The 18,833-nt window shown below is 39.0% G+C and overlaps 1 protein-coding gene across 1 annotated transcript in view; it reads left to right on the top strand.

The window, feature by feature from the left end:
• The window catches only part of bsf (bicoid stability factor), a 351,343-nt gene that overhangs the window by 82,389 nt on the left and 250,121 nt on the right, over window positions 1-18,833 (top strand). The window contains exons 6-7 of the mRNA XM_067153608.2: window positions 3,039-3,230; window positions 13,177-13,390. Of these exons, the coding sequence (XP_067009709.2) occupies window positions 3,039-3,230; window positions 13,177-13,390 (406 nt within the window). The remainder of the gene's footprint in view (window positions 1-3,038; window positions 3,231-13,176; window positions 13,391-18,833) is intronic.

Below are 18,833 nucleotides of genomic sequence, written 5' to 3'. Positions count from 1 at the left end.
GTTAGAGGTCACCTACATTTTAGTACACCATCGCAGCAGTCGAAAGGAAAATATTACAAGAAGCTTCAACCACGTGTACCAGCTAATTATAAATATAGCTACGTTTTCTGATGAGAAACTGTCCTCGCTCCTAAGTGCTTCAAGAAATTTGTGGTCTCATCTTTTCATTTAAGATCAACAACTTCAACAGACAAACAACTTTGGATTTTACCTCATCTTTAACAAAATTGACATAACAACTGTCAAAGAGACATAACACCACAAGCTCTACTCAACCTTGCACATTCTCCTTTCTACTTTTAATACAAGAAGCTACAACCACGTCTACTAGGTAATTATAAAAATAGCTGCGTTTTCTGATGAATACCGTACTTGTCCTCACTCCTAAGTGCTTCAAGAAGTTTGTCGTATTATCTTTTCATATAAAATTAACAACTTCAACTTTGAATTTAAATTTTAACTACCACTAAGAGTGACTTTTATCCTAAATATTAAGCTATTATAAGCACCTTATGCCATCTGCAGAATAAGGCACTATATTTACCAATTTTTTTTTCAACCCAGCAATTTACGTATTCTTTTTGAACTTTTAACTTACATTTAAAAAACAAGACATTCATAAAGATCTACAATAAGGATTGATTATAAGACTTTGTCATAAGAGTACTTATAACTACACTATTCTACTTGCTAGTCATTTTATACACATTTGTGTCTAAAACAGTCTCTTATTTATGTATAAGAACAATCAGGATCCTGATCTATCTTTCTTTCAGGTATGAGATTTTTAGGCTGATGATGCCCTCATTATGGGTGAAACATCTCCCTATATTTAATATGTTAAGAACAATTTCCTAAATTTAAATAAAATAATTCTTATGTATTGAACAGGTGGAATTTATAATCTAATATTATTATTTGACTTTAAGTGGTATGTTCCGACCTATCAGTGAAGAGATGGCATGGAATGACATCAGTAGAACGAATAAGTTTGAGTGGTGTCTTTAAAAGTAGGAAAGATCACAGTATGAAGATAAAGTTGGAATTCAAGAGGACAGATTGGGGTAAATATCCGTTAATAGGAAGGGGTGGCGATGTATATCGGCTCTCATTGGAACGAGATATCATGTGACACCAAGGGAGGAAGTGGGAATATGAAGAGGATTTATATAGACTTACACGGCGTAATGAAGATCATTCTTTGCAATCATTTAAGAAAAGGCTAGGAAAACAACAGATACGGAATCTGCCACCTGGGCTACTGCCCTAAATGCAGATCAGTAGTGATTGATTGATTGATTGATTGATTGATTGATTGATTGATTGATTGATTGATTGATTGATTGATTGATTGATTGATTGATTGATTGATTGATGTTACTGAATGAACTAACCTCTGAAATCAGTCATCCACTCTGCTCCATATTTTGAGGTGTATCACATTCTTAATTAATTACAAACATAACATTAAAATTAAGGGATAGTTTACTTCAGCTTATATTTCTAACAAATTAACTACTGCTATTGGCCACGTTATTTATGCATTTATTATGGAAAAATGTTCTGTTTCATTTCGAATTGTGTTTACAGAACATCAGTTGACAAGTATTAGTAATCGACTCAGACATCACCTTCGAGTTTGATTGTCGACGAGAGAGCTCGCTAGTGCACATAACGAGAAAACTATACCGAAGTTGATCAATCGCCTTCAATATAATCTCTGGAGTATACAAATATCGATAACAGAAATATAACGCACGCTTAATCGCTCGTTGTTGGGTTTTCGCAATAACCGAAGAATGGCAAACAGTTTAATATAGGAATTTTCAAGGGATGGAAAAATACTGTTGTTACAACAGAGTTCTCGCTATATGCCGTACTCGCTATAGCGGACTTCTACTGTAGTTCACATAAAATAAATACTAGCTAGAATAAGAATCCTCCAGTGACTATACACATGGGTCCAAAATATTTGGCTGCAGCCTTCTTCACTCGAGGATAAAGAGAGTAACTGAAAATTTTGGACCCATGTGTTTCTTTTATCCGTACTCCATCCATATATGATGCTCCCCATGCGTTTCCTGTTATTTATATTGAGCCGTTGGGTGCCTTTCCTCCTGTTGTGTTTATCCTATGATTGAAGTCTTTTAATGCCTGTATTCATGTTTATCTCTTGTCTCTTCCCTTTTCCTGTGTTTATCCATCTCTTTTTTTACCCACACTTCCCACATCAAGACTGAAGATGTGTCAAGAAGGCTCCTCAATGAGTGTGGAAATCTGCCTTCCTGGTGAAGCTAGGAAGCAGAAACAAGCTCATCGGTGGGGGGGCTTAGAAGAATTGGGGTTAATGAGGAGAAAGTGTGTCTATTTGAAGATGGCAGTATATGAAGATTTGGAGATCGTCCTAGTCTCCTTTTCTATTGCTCAGTCTTCTAGTGCTGATCTGTTGTTGTGTTCCTATTTATGTTTCTTTCTTGATTTGTCACTTTGTTAGTTCCTATCCATTACATGAAACTGCAAATCATTTATAGAAATATAGGAACAAAAGAAACACACAGCAGGAAAAACACGACAAGTCAGTGTAGGAAGAGGGAGGAGAAATAGAAAAAAACACAACAAGACAAGGACAATGCTCTCTCCACATCAATCCCAGTTCTTCCTCATCTATTTCTTCTCAGCCCCTGACGAGCTTGTTTCTACTTTCCAGCTTCATTGGGGTTGGGGGGCTTCATCACTCGTGACGGAGACATCTTGACAGATTTTCATTCTTGATGTGGGAAGTGTAGGATGAGAAGAAACCCAGATAAACAAAGGAAAAAGGAAAGGGCAAAAAGATAAAAGATTAGCACAGGTGGTAAAACAATAGGAACAAATAGGAACACAAGACAAACACAAAAGGAGGAAAGAAATTGTCAATATAAATAAGTTTCTTGTTCCTTTACATTACCTACTTACATGAAACCACATCAATTTTATATCTTCCATGACATTTTCTTTCCCTTTTTTCAAAAGTGCTATGATTTTTGTTGTGTTTGTAGGTCATGGGCAGAATGAGACAGACAGCAGGTTACAATCAAGATGCTGTGAATCTAATTTTACGACTTGTGAATAGTGGTAATGAAGACGTAGCCATGAAAATCTTGTCAACTATGCCTCGAGCCATTAGAAGTGATGGGCAGTCCTTACCTTCTGGCTCTTTTCTTATACGTCAACTTGTTCGTGCAAACAGAGTAAGTATTTTGATTTCAAAATGAAGGCATGCTTGCAGAAATGGTCTAACCCTCATTTTGCTTGAAAGGAGAAGATTTAAGTTTTGAAAATGGAACAAACAGCAACAACAACAACAAAAATACTGTAATAATTTTACCTGGTGTATTGCAAATCAAATCAAGGTATATATTCAGGAGAATCTTTTTATAGCAATTTTAATTGTTTTATTTCAGACTAGCTATGCAATAGCTCAATGAACTTAAGGGAAGTTGTATACTCAGTATGCATGTGTTAATTTTATAACATAAATAAATGGAAAGGAAATACACATAATTCTGACAATATATAATATGTATAAAGAAAGTGTTGTTACAAACAAATAACACATACTTCATTAATGAATGCAATAATCAGGTTGGCCTACAGATACTTAATCCTGTACCATAACCTAATCATAATCAGGAATATCAAACAAAATCCTGTACCATAATCTAATCATAATCAGGAGTATCAAAAAGTGGATTATCTTTTTCTTACGTGGGACTACATGCATTGGAAGCAAGATTTCTGTAGTATGCATGTCCAGCTCCATGGCTAAATAGTTAGCTTGCTGGCCTTTGGTCACAGGAGTTCCGGGTTAGATTCCCAGCAGGGTCGGGTATTTTAACCATAAGTGGTTCATTTCGCTGGCATGGGGACTGGGTGTATGCGTCGTCTTCATCATAATTTCATCCTCATCATGACATGCAGGGCGTCAAATCGAAAGCTGCATCTGGTGAGCCGAACTTGTCCTTGGACACTCCCGGCACTAAAAGCCATACGCCATTTCATTTTTTGTATGCACGATACACAGGGGGTATGTAATCTAATAAGTCTAAGATATCCTTGACTTTGGCTGGAAGTACAGGCCTAGGTCTGTCGTACTTACATGGTAGGTGTTAAATACTGAATGATGGTCTGCCAGGTACTTTCTTTCTGAGATCTACAGAATCATACTCTTCAATATAAGAGTATGGGTACTTGAAAAGTAACCTAAAAGGGTCCTCTTGTCTGATTTTACAACATGTAATCTTGCTTAATAGCTTTTGCTTTGAATCAGAGACTGTTCTTTTAGTTATCTTATTCAGTAAAGGCGAAGAAGTGATAAACATGCCACATGTCATCTTTACCACTGCAAAAGGCATCTTAACCCTAGTCTTCCTAACAAGTTCCATCCATTGATCTGGAATGTAAATTGATGACACTTGTCTTATTTTCTTCTCTCTAAGGTCAAAGTCTCTGTCACATGGCAAATACACGTGACCTGGAACAAAATATTTATGTTCTATTATATTAAATCTTCCAGTCTGTACTAAAAACATCCAAAAACTAACTAGTGAAAAGTTCTTGTTTTGACAAAAACAGGAATCAGAATATACTATCAGGTGGTTAAGTTATCAGGAATGGAAGTCATTACATAATGCCGAAGGCATGAAATTATATCATCAGCCCCCCTTCCCTTCTACATCCTCAGACCACATAAACATTGTTGCAGCATTATTTTCAACATTGCGAATATCAAAATTCAAAGTCCAAAGCTGAGTTTATAGTCAATTGGGGAATGGGGAGACATTGCTGCATATCAAGAGCAATCACATGAACAGTGCTGTCTTCCTTAGCTAATTGGGTATCTGCTTTTAACTGTTCATAGGCAACTCTCCTTTTCGTTTATGGAGTTCTAACGTACATTCTAGATCTATTTTTTTTTCTTTTCAGAGGATCATTCTCTGCTGAAATGTTAATGTTTAAACTGTCACATATTTTACGTGTATCACTACGAGGTGCTTGGAAAGACAAACTGTTATATTTCTAGAAAATCTTTCTGTAAATGGCAAGGCTAACTTGTGTCCTATTTTCCTGGGTGCACTTGTCGTTATACAAATTGTACATAACACTGATATTGAGTTCTCCACTCAATTACTTCATGTTAGGATACTTTTTCCAAAAATAATGACTCGACTGAGTGGGGAAACTGTCATTGTGCTACCTTACATCTGCGCCTTCTCTTTTTTTGGGACTGTTGCCATGCTGACCCCTCTGATCCAACTAAAACAGAATAAAACTTTGTTCTCTTACAACCTTGTTTTATTATCTTGAAGCACAACTAACTTAAGTAGGGAACTGCAAGTGAAAAGTGATAAGAAGCACAGTGAATGCTTACCTTGAAGGTACCTGAAGTTTTCTTCCCTTGAATATTATTTGAGAAAGTCGTCCATTACTTATTTTAAATATAGACATTATGGCCTTTTTACAATTTTGAACCTCTTTTGCATCTGTCATAACCTTGAAAACACACGAGCATTGTCTTCTACTGCTACCAGAATAATATACATATCTTTGTTTCACTGTGCAAATCTGTACACAACCCGACATGTATGCATTTTGTTGATCACCCAAATTCCAGAAATTGAGAAAAAGTCTTCCGCGATAACCTTCTGTCATCTTTTCAAAACATGCGAACAACGGCAGTAATTAACATGCTCCTCAACACTGTTCCTTTCTTTTTCTGAATTTCCCGACACCACTTTACAGGATTACTTTTCCTTTTACAATAATTTTCGCACATTGCTTCAGCTCCCTCAGCAAAATCGCTCTGTTTCACCCAAGCAAAAGCCAGGGTCACCAACATTGATGCAATGAACATTCTGGAGTAGGTACATATTCACATATCATTCGAAACATAATATTTCCAGGAATGATTTTTTTAAATGATAAGTTACATTAAAGTTCGTATGTAATGTTCATAATGTTCGCTGCTCTCAGCAAATGCGTTATTTCGATCATCAGTTCACCACCACACCACACTATAATGTTGGTGCTAAGCCTGCAATGTTTTATACACTTATTTAATTTTTGCTCTATAGGGATTAGCCCAGTTTTGCATACTGACCAAGGTTCTCAGGTAAAAACATTAAAATTTCCACCCACTGTATATCCTCTAAATGGTCCCTGTTGATATTAGCGCACATAGGATTAGTCACTATTCATATTGCTCAGCAAATCTCAGCACCTCACTTTTTAAAATTTTGAGTGTGAGACCGTTTTTGCAAGCATGTCTTCATTGCACTTAAGTATACTAGTACCTGTTGTTCATGTGAGTCGCAGAAAATGGCCTTAAAGAGCCATTAGCTAACAATTAGTATTCTTGAAAGAATACTGTACTTCCCTTGAATTTAAGCAAATAAGGTATTCTATCAAAGACCAACACACACACAAGGTGAGATTCACTATAATCAGTTAAAGGTTTTGCTATATGGTGTGTTGTCTGTTCAGATGGAAACAGGCTACAAGGTGGGCGAGAAATCACCGTACCCCTATACCTTACCTTATACATCTAGTGTAGCTGTATGGGCCCCCTTGATGCTTTAAACACGAACTGATACTGTATGTCCTATGTGACGTGCACATTTGTGGGCCCTCTGTAACTGATCGTTGGTATTGTAGTAGCATGATGGCACGTTTCTTGATGATACCCCTCAATGAGTTGCCTGGGGTGGTAAGATCTGAACTGTGTGGTGGCCATGTTAAGAGTGCTGATGATGTCAGTGAACCACAGCCAAACCAGCGACCGGGAAAATGTTCATTCAAGGCGAAGTGTGATGGTACCCCAGCGTATTACTGAGATCATTATTCATTAGGCCTTTGTCACTCAACCATGTCGCCAACATTCTTGAACACCATATTTACTCATGTGTTAGACCCCCCCTGCTCCGGCTTTTCGAGAGAAAGAAAATTAAAAAATAAATCTCACATACAAGATCCCCCCCCCAACATAATTTGTCAGAGAAGAACAATGATTCCGTTTTGAAGCTGGTATAAGCCTTACTGCAGCTGCAGTGAAATTACACAAATTTGTGAATAGTTTCATCTGTATAACCCGTGCAATGAAAACACGCATCAAAGTCATGCGCTACATCTGTGTTTTGTAGTTAAGAAATGTTCGTCTCTGTAGCGTAGGCCTACTGCAGCTGTGATGACATTGCACAAATAGGTGAATAGTTTTGTGTCCGACCCATGCATTGCAAGCACGCGTGAGTCATGCTATATATCTATGTTTTGTAGTTAAGAATGTCTACCAACGTAATGGTTAGCACAATTAGCTGCCATTCTTGGGAGCATGAGTTTGATTCCCGGTACTGTACTGCCAGAGATTTAAGAATGGCAGGAAGGTTGATATGCAGTAGAAATAGTACATGCTGCTTCCCTCCATTAGGGGTGTGCCTAAAAGGAGTTGCACCACATAGAGATGAGGAGATGAGTTTACTTTAGTTAAGAAATATTCACGGTTGTTGCTATTAATATAGCAGGCGAGATCATTAACAAGGTGATTGTTTAATATCTTATAACTTGGGCCAATATAGGTAATTTTTGGAGAGAAGTAGGTTTAAAATGTGATAAAAACAATCCAATCATAACAATTGTTTTACTCACCAACGTACCTAACAAATAATAATAATAATAATGTTACTGATTTCACATCACCACTTCCTTTAACGATATTTGGAGACAGCTAATTATAGATACTGCCTTGAAAAATTAATTCATGACTACATTCTCTAAATCATCCACAACATATCTACTTTAGTGGTTTTACTTGTACTGTACTGTGTGTCCCTGCTATTTAATGTGGTATTGCAGTTAGACAAATGTATAAGGACTGACTGAAAATGATACAGAGGTGGATCAAATATAAACTGAAATTTTCACCTAGCAAATGAAGTGCAGAATGGACCGGTTTGTGGCCGTGAGTGGAGAATGGTGGGGATGGTTAAAGACAATTCCTCATCTGATACGCACGTTTTCCTCTCGTTGGTAACAAAATGAGTGTGTAAGAAGTACATCTGTCCTTTATGCAACGTGCTATCATGAAGTTTCTTCTCAAAGAAGGCATCAGATATGCCGAAATTCTGAGGAGACTGCAAACTGAATTCAGCGCGCAAACCCTTTCAAAGATGCATGTGTTTATTGTGACAAGAGGCTTGGGAAATGAACTACAGCAGCAGCGGTCCGACACAAGTATCGCAGAATAAAAAGTTTGAGAGGTTTGTGACCTTATCTAAATAGATGATGTCATAAAGGTTCCTGAAATTTCATCAGCTGTAAGAATAAGTTATGAGAGTGCTCAATCCTTCACCAGTGATGACCTTGATTACCGTACCTATCCGAGCAACAAATACGTGCTTGTCTGAGAATTTTACCAGAAGCTCCCGACTTGCTACAAGGTAGGAAGAGAGGATTTTTGTGCTGTATCTTCACCTTTATGAAGCTTCAGGCCATCAAAAGTATTCCTACTGCTGAATCCAAATAAGGAAGCATGGAGTGGCAGAAGAGAGGGGAAACAGCAGCAGTAAAGGCCAAAAGATGTTTGTCAGCTGAAAAAGTCTGAACAAAGTGTCTTTTAGGCACTCCATAGGCATTTCGTTAGTTGAGTTCCTCCATGAATGAAGATCAGTGAATTTTGGCTACTACTGCCAACTTCTGCACAATGCAATAACTGCTTCATAAGCTATAAATTTCATTTTTGTTCCGTATTGAAGTGCAACTTTTTCAATACAATATATGAAGTAAATGATATTACATCAGTTTTAGGACTAATTTCAGCCACTTAGTGATCATCTTTAGCCAAATAAAAATTAAACAGATTATGTGATAACTAGAACATATGTATACTAAAGACAATGTTACAGGAATAATTATAACATTAAACTACATACACTGCCGAGAGAGAGAGAGAAAAAAAGCGCAACACCTCAAGATATTTGAGAAACTTTGATAAGATATAAATTGAACATTCCTCGTACCCTCCTATGAAACTTTTTACTATGTACTGGATCTTAGAAAATGTTATCAAAGATTGTTGAATGGAATGAACTCAACAATAAGCAATAATAGCAAACAGTAGACCATCCCAAAGGTATAGTGCTGTGCAGGTGAAAGTTACTGCCTATCACAAGAATGCACATCTTTGTTACCATGCCTTCATTGTTACCTCCAAGTGTGATGGAGGGAATTCTCTGACCTTCTAATCAGTATTAGACAGCACTTACGCTACTTACAGCAGAGCGCTACTGGGTGAAGATGCCGCTGAGCTCAGAAGATGCTGCTAGGGCCGTACCGTTAGTAGAGGATGGGTGCAGCTTGCGTTATGTGGCTGCGTTGTTACACTGCGCTCCATCAACCATTTCACGTACTATTCAGAGGTATCGGGAAGTGGGTTCATACACTCGCAGGCCAGGATCTGGTAGGAGAAGGTCAACTTCTGCAAGGGATGACCAGTTCTTGCGCCTTCAATTTCTGCATGACTGACGTAGTACTGCGGTTCAAGCCACAAGTAGGCTTGAACAGGTACAAGGTGTGAATGTCAGTGAGTGGACAGTGAGGAGGAGGTTACGTGATGCTTAACTCTACTCCAGAAGGCCTGCTGGTGGCCCAGATCTTACTCGTCAGCATCGACAGAATCGCTTACGTTTCACGAGAGATAATCGGGATTGGGTTGATGAACAGTGGGGAACAGTTCTCTTCATGGACGAATTTCGGTTTAGCCTCAGATCCCCAGATGGACGAGAAAGGGTGTGGAGGAGACGTGGAGAAACTTATTCCCAATGCAACTTTTCTTCACGGATTCCTTTCAATGGTGGTTCTGAAATGGTGTGGAGAGGCATCTCTTTGGCTGCTCTAACAGAACTCATCTTCGTGGAAGTCGGGTCACTTACGGCCTGTCGTTACATTGAAGAAATCCTCAAAGAACATTTTGTTTCTTTTCCACCTTTAATTGGTGACGATTTCGTGCTAATGCAGGACAGTGCACGCCCTCATGTTGCAAGATGTGTCTTTCAGTACCTTGAGGAAGTAGGGATCCAACTGATGCAATGGCCTACACGCAGTCTGGATCTCAACCCGATTGAGCATCTATGGGATGTTTTGGGAAGAAAAGTACGTAGTCATTGTCCAGAGACTATTCAGGAGCTGCTGGAAGTCCTTCAAGAAGAATGGGAGCTCATTCCTCAAGAGGACATTGCGGCACTCATCAGGAGTATGCCTCATAGGATGATAGCTGTGATTCATACCAGAGGTGGCAACACACCTTTCTGAAAGTGTATGTTATAGTGCAGAAATGCAGTGCAATAATAACCGTAACTTTTGAGTGAAAGGAAATTAAAATTAACTGTCCTTACACAGTATTAAATTTTGATACATCAAGGGTGATTTTAGCAATTTCTGTGTCCTTGTGAATAATTTGCTGTAAAATCTCATTTCTCTCAATGAAAATTGCTCTGGATATCACATTTGTAGTGTGTTAAATGACAGTGATAAAGATAACAACCCACACAAGTTAGTAATTGATTTTAATAAAATAAATCACCATTTTTGAAAATTCTGATGTGTTGCTTTTTTCTTTTTTTTTGCTTGGCAGTGTATAATGACCATGGCTGATGTAATGTCATTTACTTGATATATTGTGTTGAAAAGATGGACCCTCTTGTCAGTTTATTTGTTAAAATAACTGCTTATCACAACAAACTATGTTGGCATTCAATCTGAAATAAGTGAATTTTGCCTGCTACTGCCAAATGTCGGCAGCCAATCTGAGATTTCATTATTCTGCTTCATGATAATGCAAACCCCAACTGCTGTTTTAACGTGTGATAAACTGGAAAAAATTTACTGGACACAACTGGAACCTTCTCCTTACTGCCCAGATTTATCGCCCTGTGATTATCATTCACTGGGACTGCTCAAGGAGGTGCTGAGGGGACAACAATTCAATTTATGCATGGGTAGAGGAGTTAGTGTGCAACTGGCTGCAGACATGTCCCCATTCTTTCTTTCAGGATGTAATAAAAGTGCCAATACGACGGGACAAATACGTTTCTACATTAGGAGATTATGTAGAAAAGTGAGTTGTTGCCTTTTCACCTCTCGAGTGAATCATTAAACTTTAAATTTAAATTTCGGTTTATATTTGATCTGCCTTCATATGGGAATTATATGAATTATTTTGAATTCAGCTTTTTATTCTTCATTATTTGTCATTCTTTTAGTATGTGTCTGGAAACTTGTGTTGAAATTTGTTATGGAGTAATTCTTCATGAACATGTTTATTGAAATAAAATAGTGGCACCGGGCAAGTTGGCCGTGCGGTTAGGGCCGCGCAGCTGTGAGCTTGCATCCGGGAGATAGTGGGTTCGAACCCCACTGTCGGCAGCCCTGAAGATGGTTTTCTGTGGTTTCCCATTTTCACACGAGAGACATGCTGGCTGGGGCTGTACCTTAATTAAGGCCACAGCCGCTTCCTTCCCACTCCTAGACCTTTCCTATACCATCGTCGCTACAAGACCTATCTGTGCCGGTGCGACGTAAAGTCAGTTGTAAAAAAGAAAAAGAATAGTGTCAGCAGTGTCAGGATGATGCTACAGCATTGCAGGTTTACTAGCAGCGGTGAAGATCATCAGTTGGAACTTGTGTCATTGGTGCAGATGGTGCTGCGAGTGGTGGGGTCTTCACAAGCAGTTGAAGTGGGCAGCGTGTTCTGTATCACCGTAACTCATGCGTACAAAGCTAAAACAGTGATTGTGGATGAAAATACAGGCTGCGTGGCAAAACTGCACGGGAATGTCATCAAGGTTTACATGAATCCTGTGGCGGTGATGCATTGCCTTTTCAGACTGTTGCACACTGGGTAAGTAAGTTTTGTGGGAGTCAAGATGGATCCATGGATTTATTCCGCGTAGGTCAGCTGTCAATTTCTGATGACCTGGTAGAGTTAGTGTGAGGCCTCACTTCCCTAGACAACTGATGGTCTGTCCGAGAATTATCTTCAGGTATTGGGATTAGCGATCATCCAGTGTGGTATATGCTGAAGAAAATTCTCAACGTGAGGAAAATAGCATCCTGTTTGGTTCCCACCACCTCAAAGATGTAGCTGGTGCCATTTTGACAGATACTGCAAGAAGGGGGATGCATTTCTAAGGTGTGTTCTGGCCATTGATAAAACATGAGCACGGGCAAGATGAGCCCAAACTAAAGTGACAGTTGGATGAAAGGCGTCACCCTGGTTCGCCACGTCCAAAGAAAATTCTACAGAAACCTAGTAGGGTGAGAGTCATGTGGATACGGGCTTACAATTCCAAAGATGTCATCATTCGTTACGCTGTGCCTTAAGGTGGAACTATCAGTTCAGCAGGCTATCGCCGTTTCCTTGACCATCATGGAAGTGGTCCGGCTATTTGACGGGAACGTCCACATTTCTTGTGGGACAAGCCACCTTGCATCTTGTATTGCCATATGACTGAAGCGGTCACTACCATGTTGCACAGGTGGTATTTGGAAGTCTTGGAATACCTTTCATAATAACCTGTGTCCTTGCGACTTTGATTTGTACCGGGCGAGTTGGCCGTGCGCGCAGAGGCGCGCGGCTGTGAGCTTGCATCCGGGAGATAGTAGGTTCGAATCCCACTATCGGCAGCCCTGAAGATGGTTTTCCGTGGTTTCCCATTTTCACACCAGGCAAATGCTGGGGCTGTACCTTAATTAAGGCCACGGCCGCTTCCTTCCAACTCATAGGCCTTTCCTATCCCATCGTCGCCATAAGACCTATCTGTGTCGGTGCGACGTAAAGCCCCTAGCAAAAACTTTGATTTGTACCTTTGATTGAAGCAATCCAAGCAGTAGGGCGCCACGAGACTGCCTTGCTGACAGCATCCTACCTGCCTCACATTAGGTAGGGGGTCCATAACTTCACCGTGATTGTATTGAATAGATGTAATGGAATTTTGTTGACTGTGTTGCCACTATTTTATTTACAACCCTCGTATGAAGAATAATCATAATCCTTTCAAAATACTTGTTTTCTCTCACTATGAATTTCAGTGTTGGGTTTATATTTGGTATTTTACAGTGAAAATAATTAAATTATTGTGTTGCTAGCCCATTGACAAGATTGTGGCAGTGTGTTTACAAATGGAGCGTGATGAAATACATCCACGTGCTTTGTGCCTGGCGACAGAGACCAGCTTACTACTAGGCAACATTGAGCAGTCTTGTGCACTTTTGGCTGCTATGAAGCAGGAAGGACATCCTATACGTCATCATTATTTCTGGCCTCTTTTGGTTGCAAGTGGCAAGAAAGAAGACAAGAAAGGTGAGTTTTATGCAGAAAAACCTCTCAGCCATGTAACCAATTGGAATATAATCAAATAAGAAGCAATTGCTTATGAAGTTAACTATTTCATTTTTTAAATTTTGTTGAGTGAGGAGTTTACAACTGCTTCTTTGGGGGTAGAGTTCAACCTGCTTTCCTCATCGATGAAATCTGTGACTTCCCAGCTTTTCGTTAAGGAACCATTCACCGGTAGCCAGGCCTGTGTTGTAAGTTGGGATTTTTCACTGGTTTCGCTCAAAACTCGTGCAGGAAATTCTTTGTTTTCATCACAGTTCTTGCCCGTATTTTTTAAACATTCTCAGGAGAATAATCATTTGAGAAGACTTTGATTGCTGAATGCACCCTTAATTCTTGGCTGTACTCTTTAATACAACTTAAGTCACTTATGATTTTGATATTTTGTACTTGGTGGCTTGTGGTGTGGGCGACTGTAGTCACGTCCTAGTTGGTGAACTATGGGCAACGGCTGAGTGGCCTAGTAAGTGGTCTTGAGAGTCGAGATACCAGTTGCATACCTGCCAACTTTTACGGTTTATCTGTAAAATTGATGGAAATTGCAGCATTTATGGTTTTATGGATGGACAGTGTCATTTTATGACTTCGCGGACAAAAATTTGAAACTTTAAAATTTGAAAATCACCCCACTTCTCTACAATCGATTGTTTGCATGGGTTGAAGGCAGGTCCACGATACTCGATGACTCATTCTTTGATATGATTGTTATTTTTAACTGTGTGATGTTTTTCTCCTAATTGAAGTTGAATTAAAGCCAAGATAACAGTTCTTCCATGTGAATCTTAGGTGTCGACAGGCTCTACTCCGCAAATTCATTGTTCCGCTCGGTTTAACCCATATTCTTTGACCACGTGAGTGTTGTTTGTTGTTCATGAAGTTGGCGTTCCTTGAATGTTTTGGCCTTTTAAGGTTATGACATATTCTAATGAAGTGTTCGAGATTCTGTGTTATAACTTTGTGCTTCACAGTTTCCTGTGTTCCTGGGGACTAATTACATTCATTCCACGTGTGTTGTGTTGTTTTTTACCATGTGCATATTATTTGTTCATGAGGTTGGTGTCCTGTTTATTTAATGTTTTAAGACTTTGTGTGCTTTGACATGTTTTAATGAAGTGTTTGACTGCCGTGAGTGTTTGTTATAATTTCATGTGGCGTTCAGCGATCCAGTTTCCTTTCGATGTTTCAGTAGATATTGACATGTTTTTGGACATTTTCATACGCTGTATTCCTATTGTAGGATTTATGAATAAATCCAACAAGAAACATTTAAAGAATCATATTCTGTTAATTTTCCGTACATACTAAAATCAAGAAAGGGAGAAAAATTTGCCTTTTGCACGGTATGTCGGTGTGATATTAATATTGCACTTGGTGGAAGAAACGATTTCTGTAATCGTGTGAAGTGCGGTAAACATGTAAGTTATGTTAAATCGAAGGAAGATAACAAGAAAATCAACACCTTCTTTTGCCAAGTCTGGAAACGTTGACAGTGACGTAATTAGAGCTGAGTGTCTGTTTATTTCTGGAGTGTGGCTGATCATGCTGGCGCTTTATTTAAGAGAATATTTCCCACATCAGAAGTTGCAAAGAAATATAGCTGTGGTCGCATGAAAACGACATGTATTGTAAATAAAATGGCAAAAAATGCATCATCTGAAGTTGATAAGTGCCTTCAGAACGAACCATTTTCTTTGGTAACGGATGGAAGCAATGATACGAATGCCAAGTTGTATCCTATTGTTGTTACATTCTATGATATTCCACGGGAAAAAGTAGTGAGCACTGTGCTATACGTACCAGCGTTAGACGGGGACTCAACAGGGCGAAACATAGGTAACCTGATGTTATCACAGCTGAATTCTCATAAAATACCAATTAAAAACTGTGTGGCTTTCTGCTCCAACAATGATCCTGTTATGATAGGACACAAAAATGGAGTTTCAGCAGTTCTGAAGGAAGTTCAACCAGGTATTGCCATCATAGGTTGCATGTGCCATCTGATTAATCTAGCAGCTGAAAAAGGTGCTGGAAGATTACCACTTAAAGTGGATGAGATCCTTGTTGATATATTGTATTCTTTAGAGAAGAGTGTCAAAAGGAAAGAACGTCTTCAGAAATTTCAGAACTTGAAAGAGGCAAAGAAAATTCTGAAACGTGTACGTACTAGGTTGTTATCTTTGGGCAGATGTTTGGATAGACTAGTGGACCAGTGGGATCCACTTCTTTCTTTCTTCAAGGAGGAAGTAATATTATGTACCTAAAACATTTCCATAGGCTTGACATGTTTCAGAATACCTAGAGTTGAACAAAGTGGATCCAAAGAGTATCAGAAGAAGAGAATTCTTGATTCTGCTACTACACATGCCCCCAAAAGAATAGCATATTCTCCCATATGTGACAAATCCATCCTAAAAAGTAAGACTTCTGCTACAACATGTAAGGAAAAATTGTTTATGTTCCTGTCCTCGAATAAGGCCTTTTTTACTTTCCTTCATGTGACTATTCCTGTATTTGGCAAATTCAATGTTGCCCTTCAGACTTCTTCCCCACAAGTTCACTTTTTATTAGAACTTCTAATGGAATTGCTAAAGCAGTTATTCACCAAGTTTGTTAAGCCCAAAATTGTCAAAAGCTCCTCATTGCTTGAAGTTGAGTAAGTGATTCAGTATCAAGGAAGTGATGATGAGTTAGTTATTGGCATTCAGACTCGAATATAGTGAATGATCTCCAGGATACACAAAAATCCCTTTTCTTTTCATCAGTGAGAAACTACTTTTGTACTGTTTGTGACTACATCATCAAGAAGTTTCCACTCAAGGATGATGTGTTAAAGCATGCTCAAGTTGCTAGGTTAGACAAAATTGAAGATAAACAGTTTTCTTCTATACATCTTTTTTTGGAAAAGTTTCCTATCGTGTTATGCAAGGAAGAGAATGAAACTACAGATGAGGTGATGATTGAGCTTCAGAGGCAGTCTACAGCTCTTCAAGTAGATGACACTTTGGCTGCAAATCAAGATGCTGCAAGTGATTCCAGTTGGACACAAATATCAAGAATTCATGGAGCCGATGGACTTCTTAAGTATAAACAAATTTCTAGAGTAATGCTATTATCACAGAGGTGCCAACTATTACGGATTATCAGTAATTATTATGGGGTTCTCCTCACATTTATGGTATTACAATCGAAGGGGAAATTATTACGGAAAAGCGACATTGTCACGAGAAAATAATTTCAATGGGGAAAAGGAAAAAAAAATTGTTTTGAGGATTACTGCTCAATCCTCCTCGTTTCAATGCTTGTGAGTTGGCAACAATACTTCAGTCATCACTTCAGTTTGCTACCTGTGAGCGTTGTGAAATTAATTATAAATGCTCTTCTCCACTATAAAATGTAATGTTGTATTATTGTAGTACTAAGTGTACCTGACAGTAACTCTCCCATGGAATGAGTTTTCAGTGTTAATAAGAAAAAAACTAAAGGAATAAAGGCATACATTAAGAACATCTACACTGAAATAGCTTATTGTTCAGAAGACTATAATGTCATCACAGGGGGAAGGATGCATCTAGAAAACCCACATTGAAGAGTAGCTGCTGTTTAAAAACAAAAAAACAAAAAAAAACCTACTATAAAGAATGTTTTCTGACAGAACTGACTGAAAATGTGCAACTTTTATTGTATAATATGATATAATTTAGAATAAATTTCTGTCGGGAAGGGAAGAAGGGGTGTAATTATCGAGGAATGATTTGGATTTGACTCGAAAACTTTCGGATGGGAGGTAGGGATTACTGAAAAGCCATCTCTGTTATCACCATATCCCACAGCAGTGCAGAATGTGAACGTGTTACCAGCCTAGTGAAGAAAAATAGAACAGAGTTCAGATCATCCATTTTCAGTGAATCTCTGGAGTCTATTTCTATTTTGAAGACCAGGAGTTTTGGTCCCTGTTATGACAAAACATATTCTCAAGACTTTTTGCAGGAAGCTAAAAAGGCCACAACCATGACTTTAACGTTGAACTAGCATGTGATTTTCTGTGTGTATTATATCTTGCCTGTCTTATGTTAAACAAGTTTTATTGTGTAAAGTCTTTTTCAGTTATCACATATCTGCTTAATTTATCAAGGAAGTCCTGTTATGTATGCTCTAAACCAGTATTCACCACGCCTGCTGTCCGGCTCCATGACTAAATGGTTAGCGTGCTGGCCTTTGGTCACAGGGGTCCCGGGTTCGATTCCCGGCAGGGTCGGGAATTTTAACATTAATTGGTTAAGTTCACTGGCACGAGGGCTGGGTGCATGTGTCGTCTTCATCATCATTTCATCCTCATAACGATGCGCAAGTCGCCTATGGGCGTCACATCAAAAGACCTGCATGTGGCGAGCCGAACTTGTCCTTGGACACTCCCAGCACTAAAAGCCATACGCCATTTCATTTTCACCACGCCTGCTGCTGTTTAACATGGATTTGTTCTTGATTGTTTTGTTCATATACAAATCATTGGCCTATGATGTAAGTACAGTATATATGATTTCATTGAAGTATCCTGTTTAAAGCATGAATTATTGTATTTTGTAGCCCAGAAGTATTATTTTCGTCAAGCCACGGTATAGTACCAATATAGTTGGTCGGTTATTGGACATTATAAATTTTCCAGCTAACTCATTCCTAGTTGCCAGCGTTTTATCCCAATGTGCTAAGTTGGGCTCATCAGTTGGTAAATAGCACGCCTACTAAGATGCATGGCTAGTGCATACCGTGGAGGCCACTGCGTAGGCTACTTGGAGCCACCGGCAGTACCAATGCACTATGAGAGACTTTGTCTCATTTTCAAAAATTGATGTCTGCCTGGCCATTCCCTACGGGAATCAACATCTTTATCAAGCCACATTAGGTCGAAAATCGTTAGAAATTTTGTCGCGCGTGAGTTTTACTGATAGCCCATTTCAAAAGTTGGCAGGTATGCAGTTGCTGTGGAATGGGAGTGGACATCTCGGACATAGTCTGAGTTCAGCCCTCCTTGTGCTCAGGCGGCTAGAACTGTACAATCCACCAGTGGTCCCTAACCCATTAAAGAGGAGAAATCCCCATTGGGACTACGTGTAAGTAAGGGTAGCATCCTGTTTCACAAAATTTTCACTAAATACGTTCAGAATGTTTTAAGCAAGCCTCAGATTGTTGGGAGTAACTGAATCCCGCTTCCATTTGACGGGCGTGGGACTGCTTGGAAACAACTTGGTGAACAAAATGGAATTTAATGGGGAGCTGTCAATATTAATGGGGCTTATGCAAGAAAGATACTGGAACTGGCTGAGTCAGCAAAGAGGATGCATCTGTATATGTTAGGAGGTAATGATATTTGGATAATGGGGGATAGATTATGAAGTGTACACGGGTGCTA

Source organism: Anabrus simplex, chromosome 9, assembly GCF_040414725.1.
Source record: "Anabrus simplex isolate iqAnaSimp1 chromosome 9, ASM4041472v1, whole genome shotgun sequence".
Taxonomy (NCBI): Eukaryota; Metazoa; Arthropoda; class Insecta; order Orthoptera; family Tettigoniidae; genus Anabrus; species Anabrus simplex.
The sequence above is the reverse complement of the archived record's forward strand: the minus strand, read 5'-3'. Positions and strand labels throughout refer to the sequence as shown.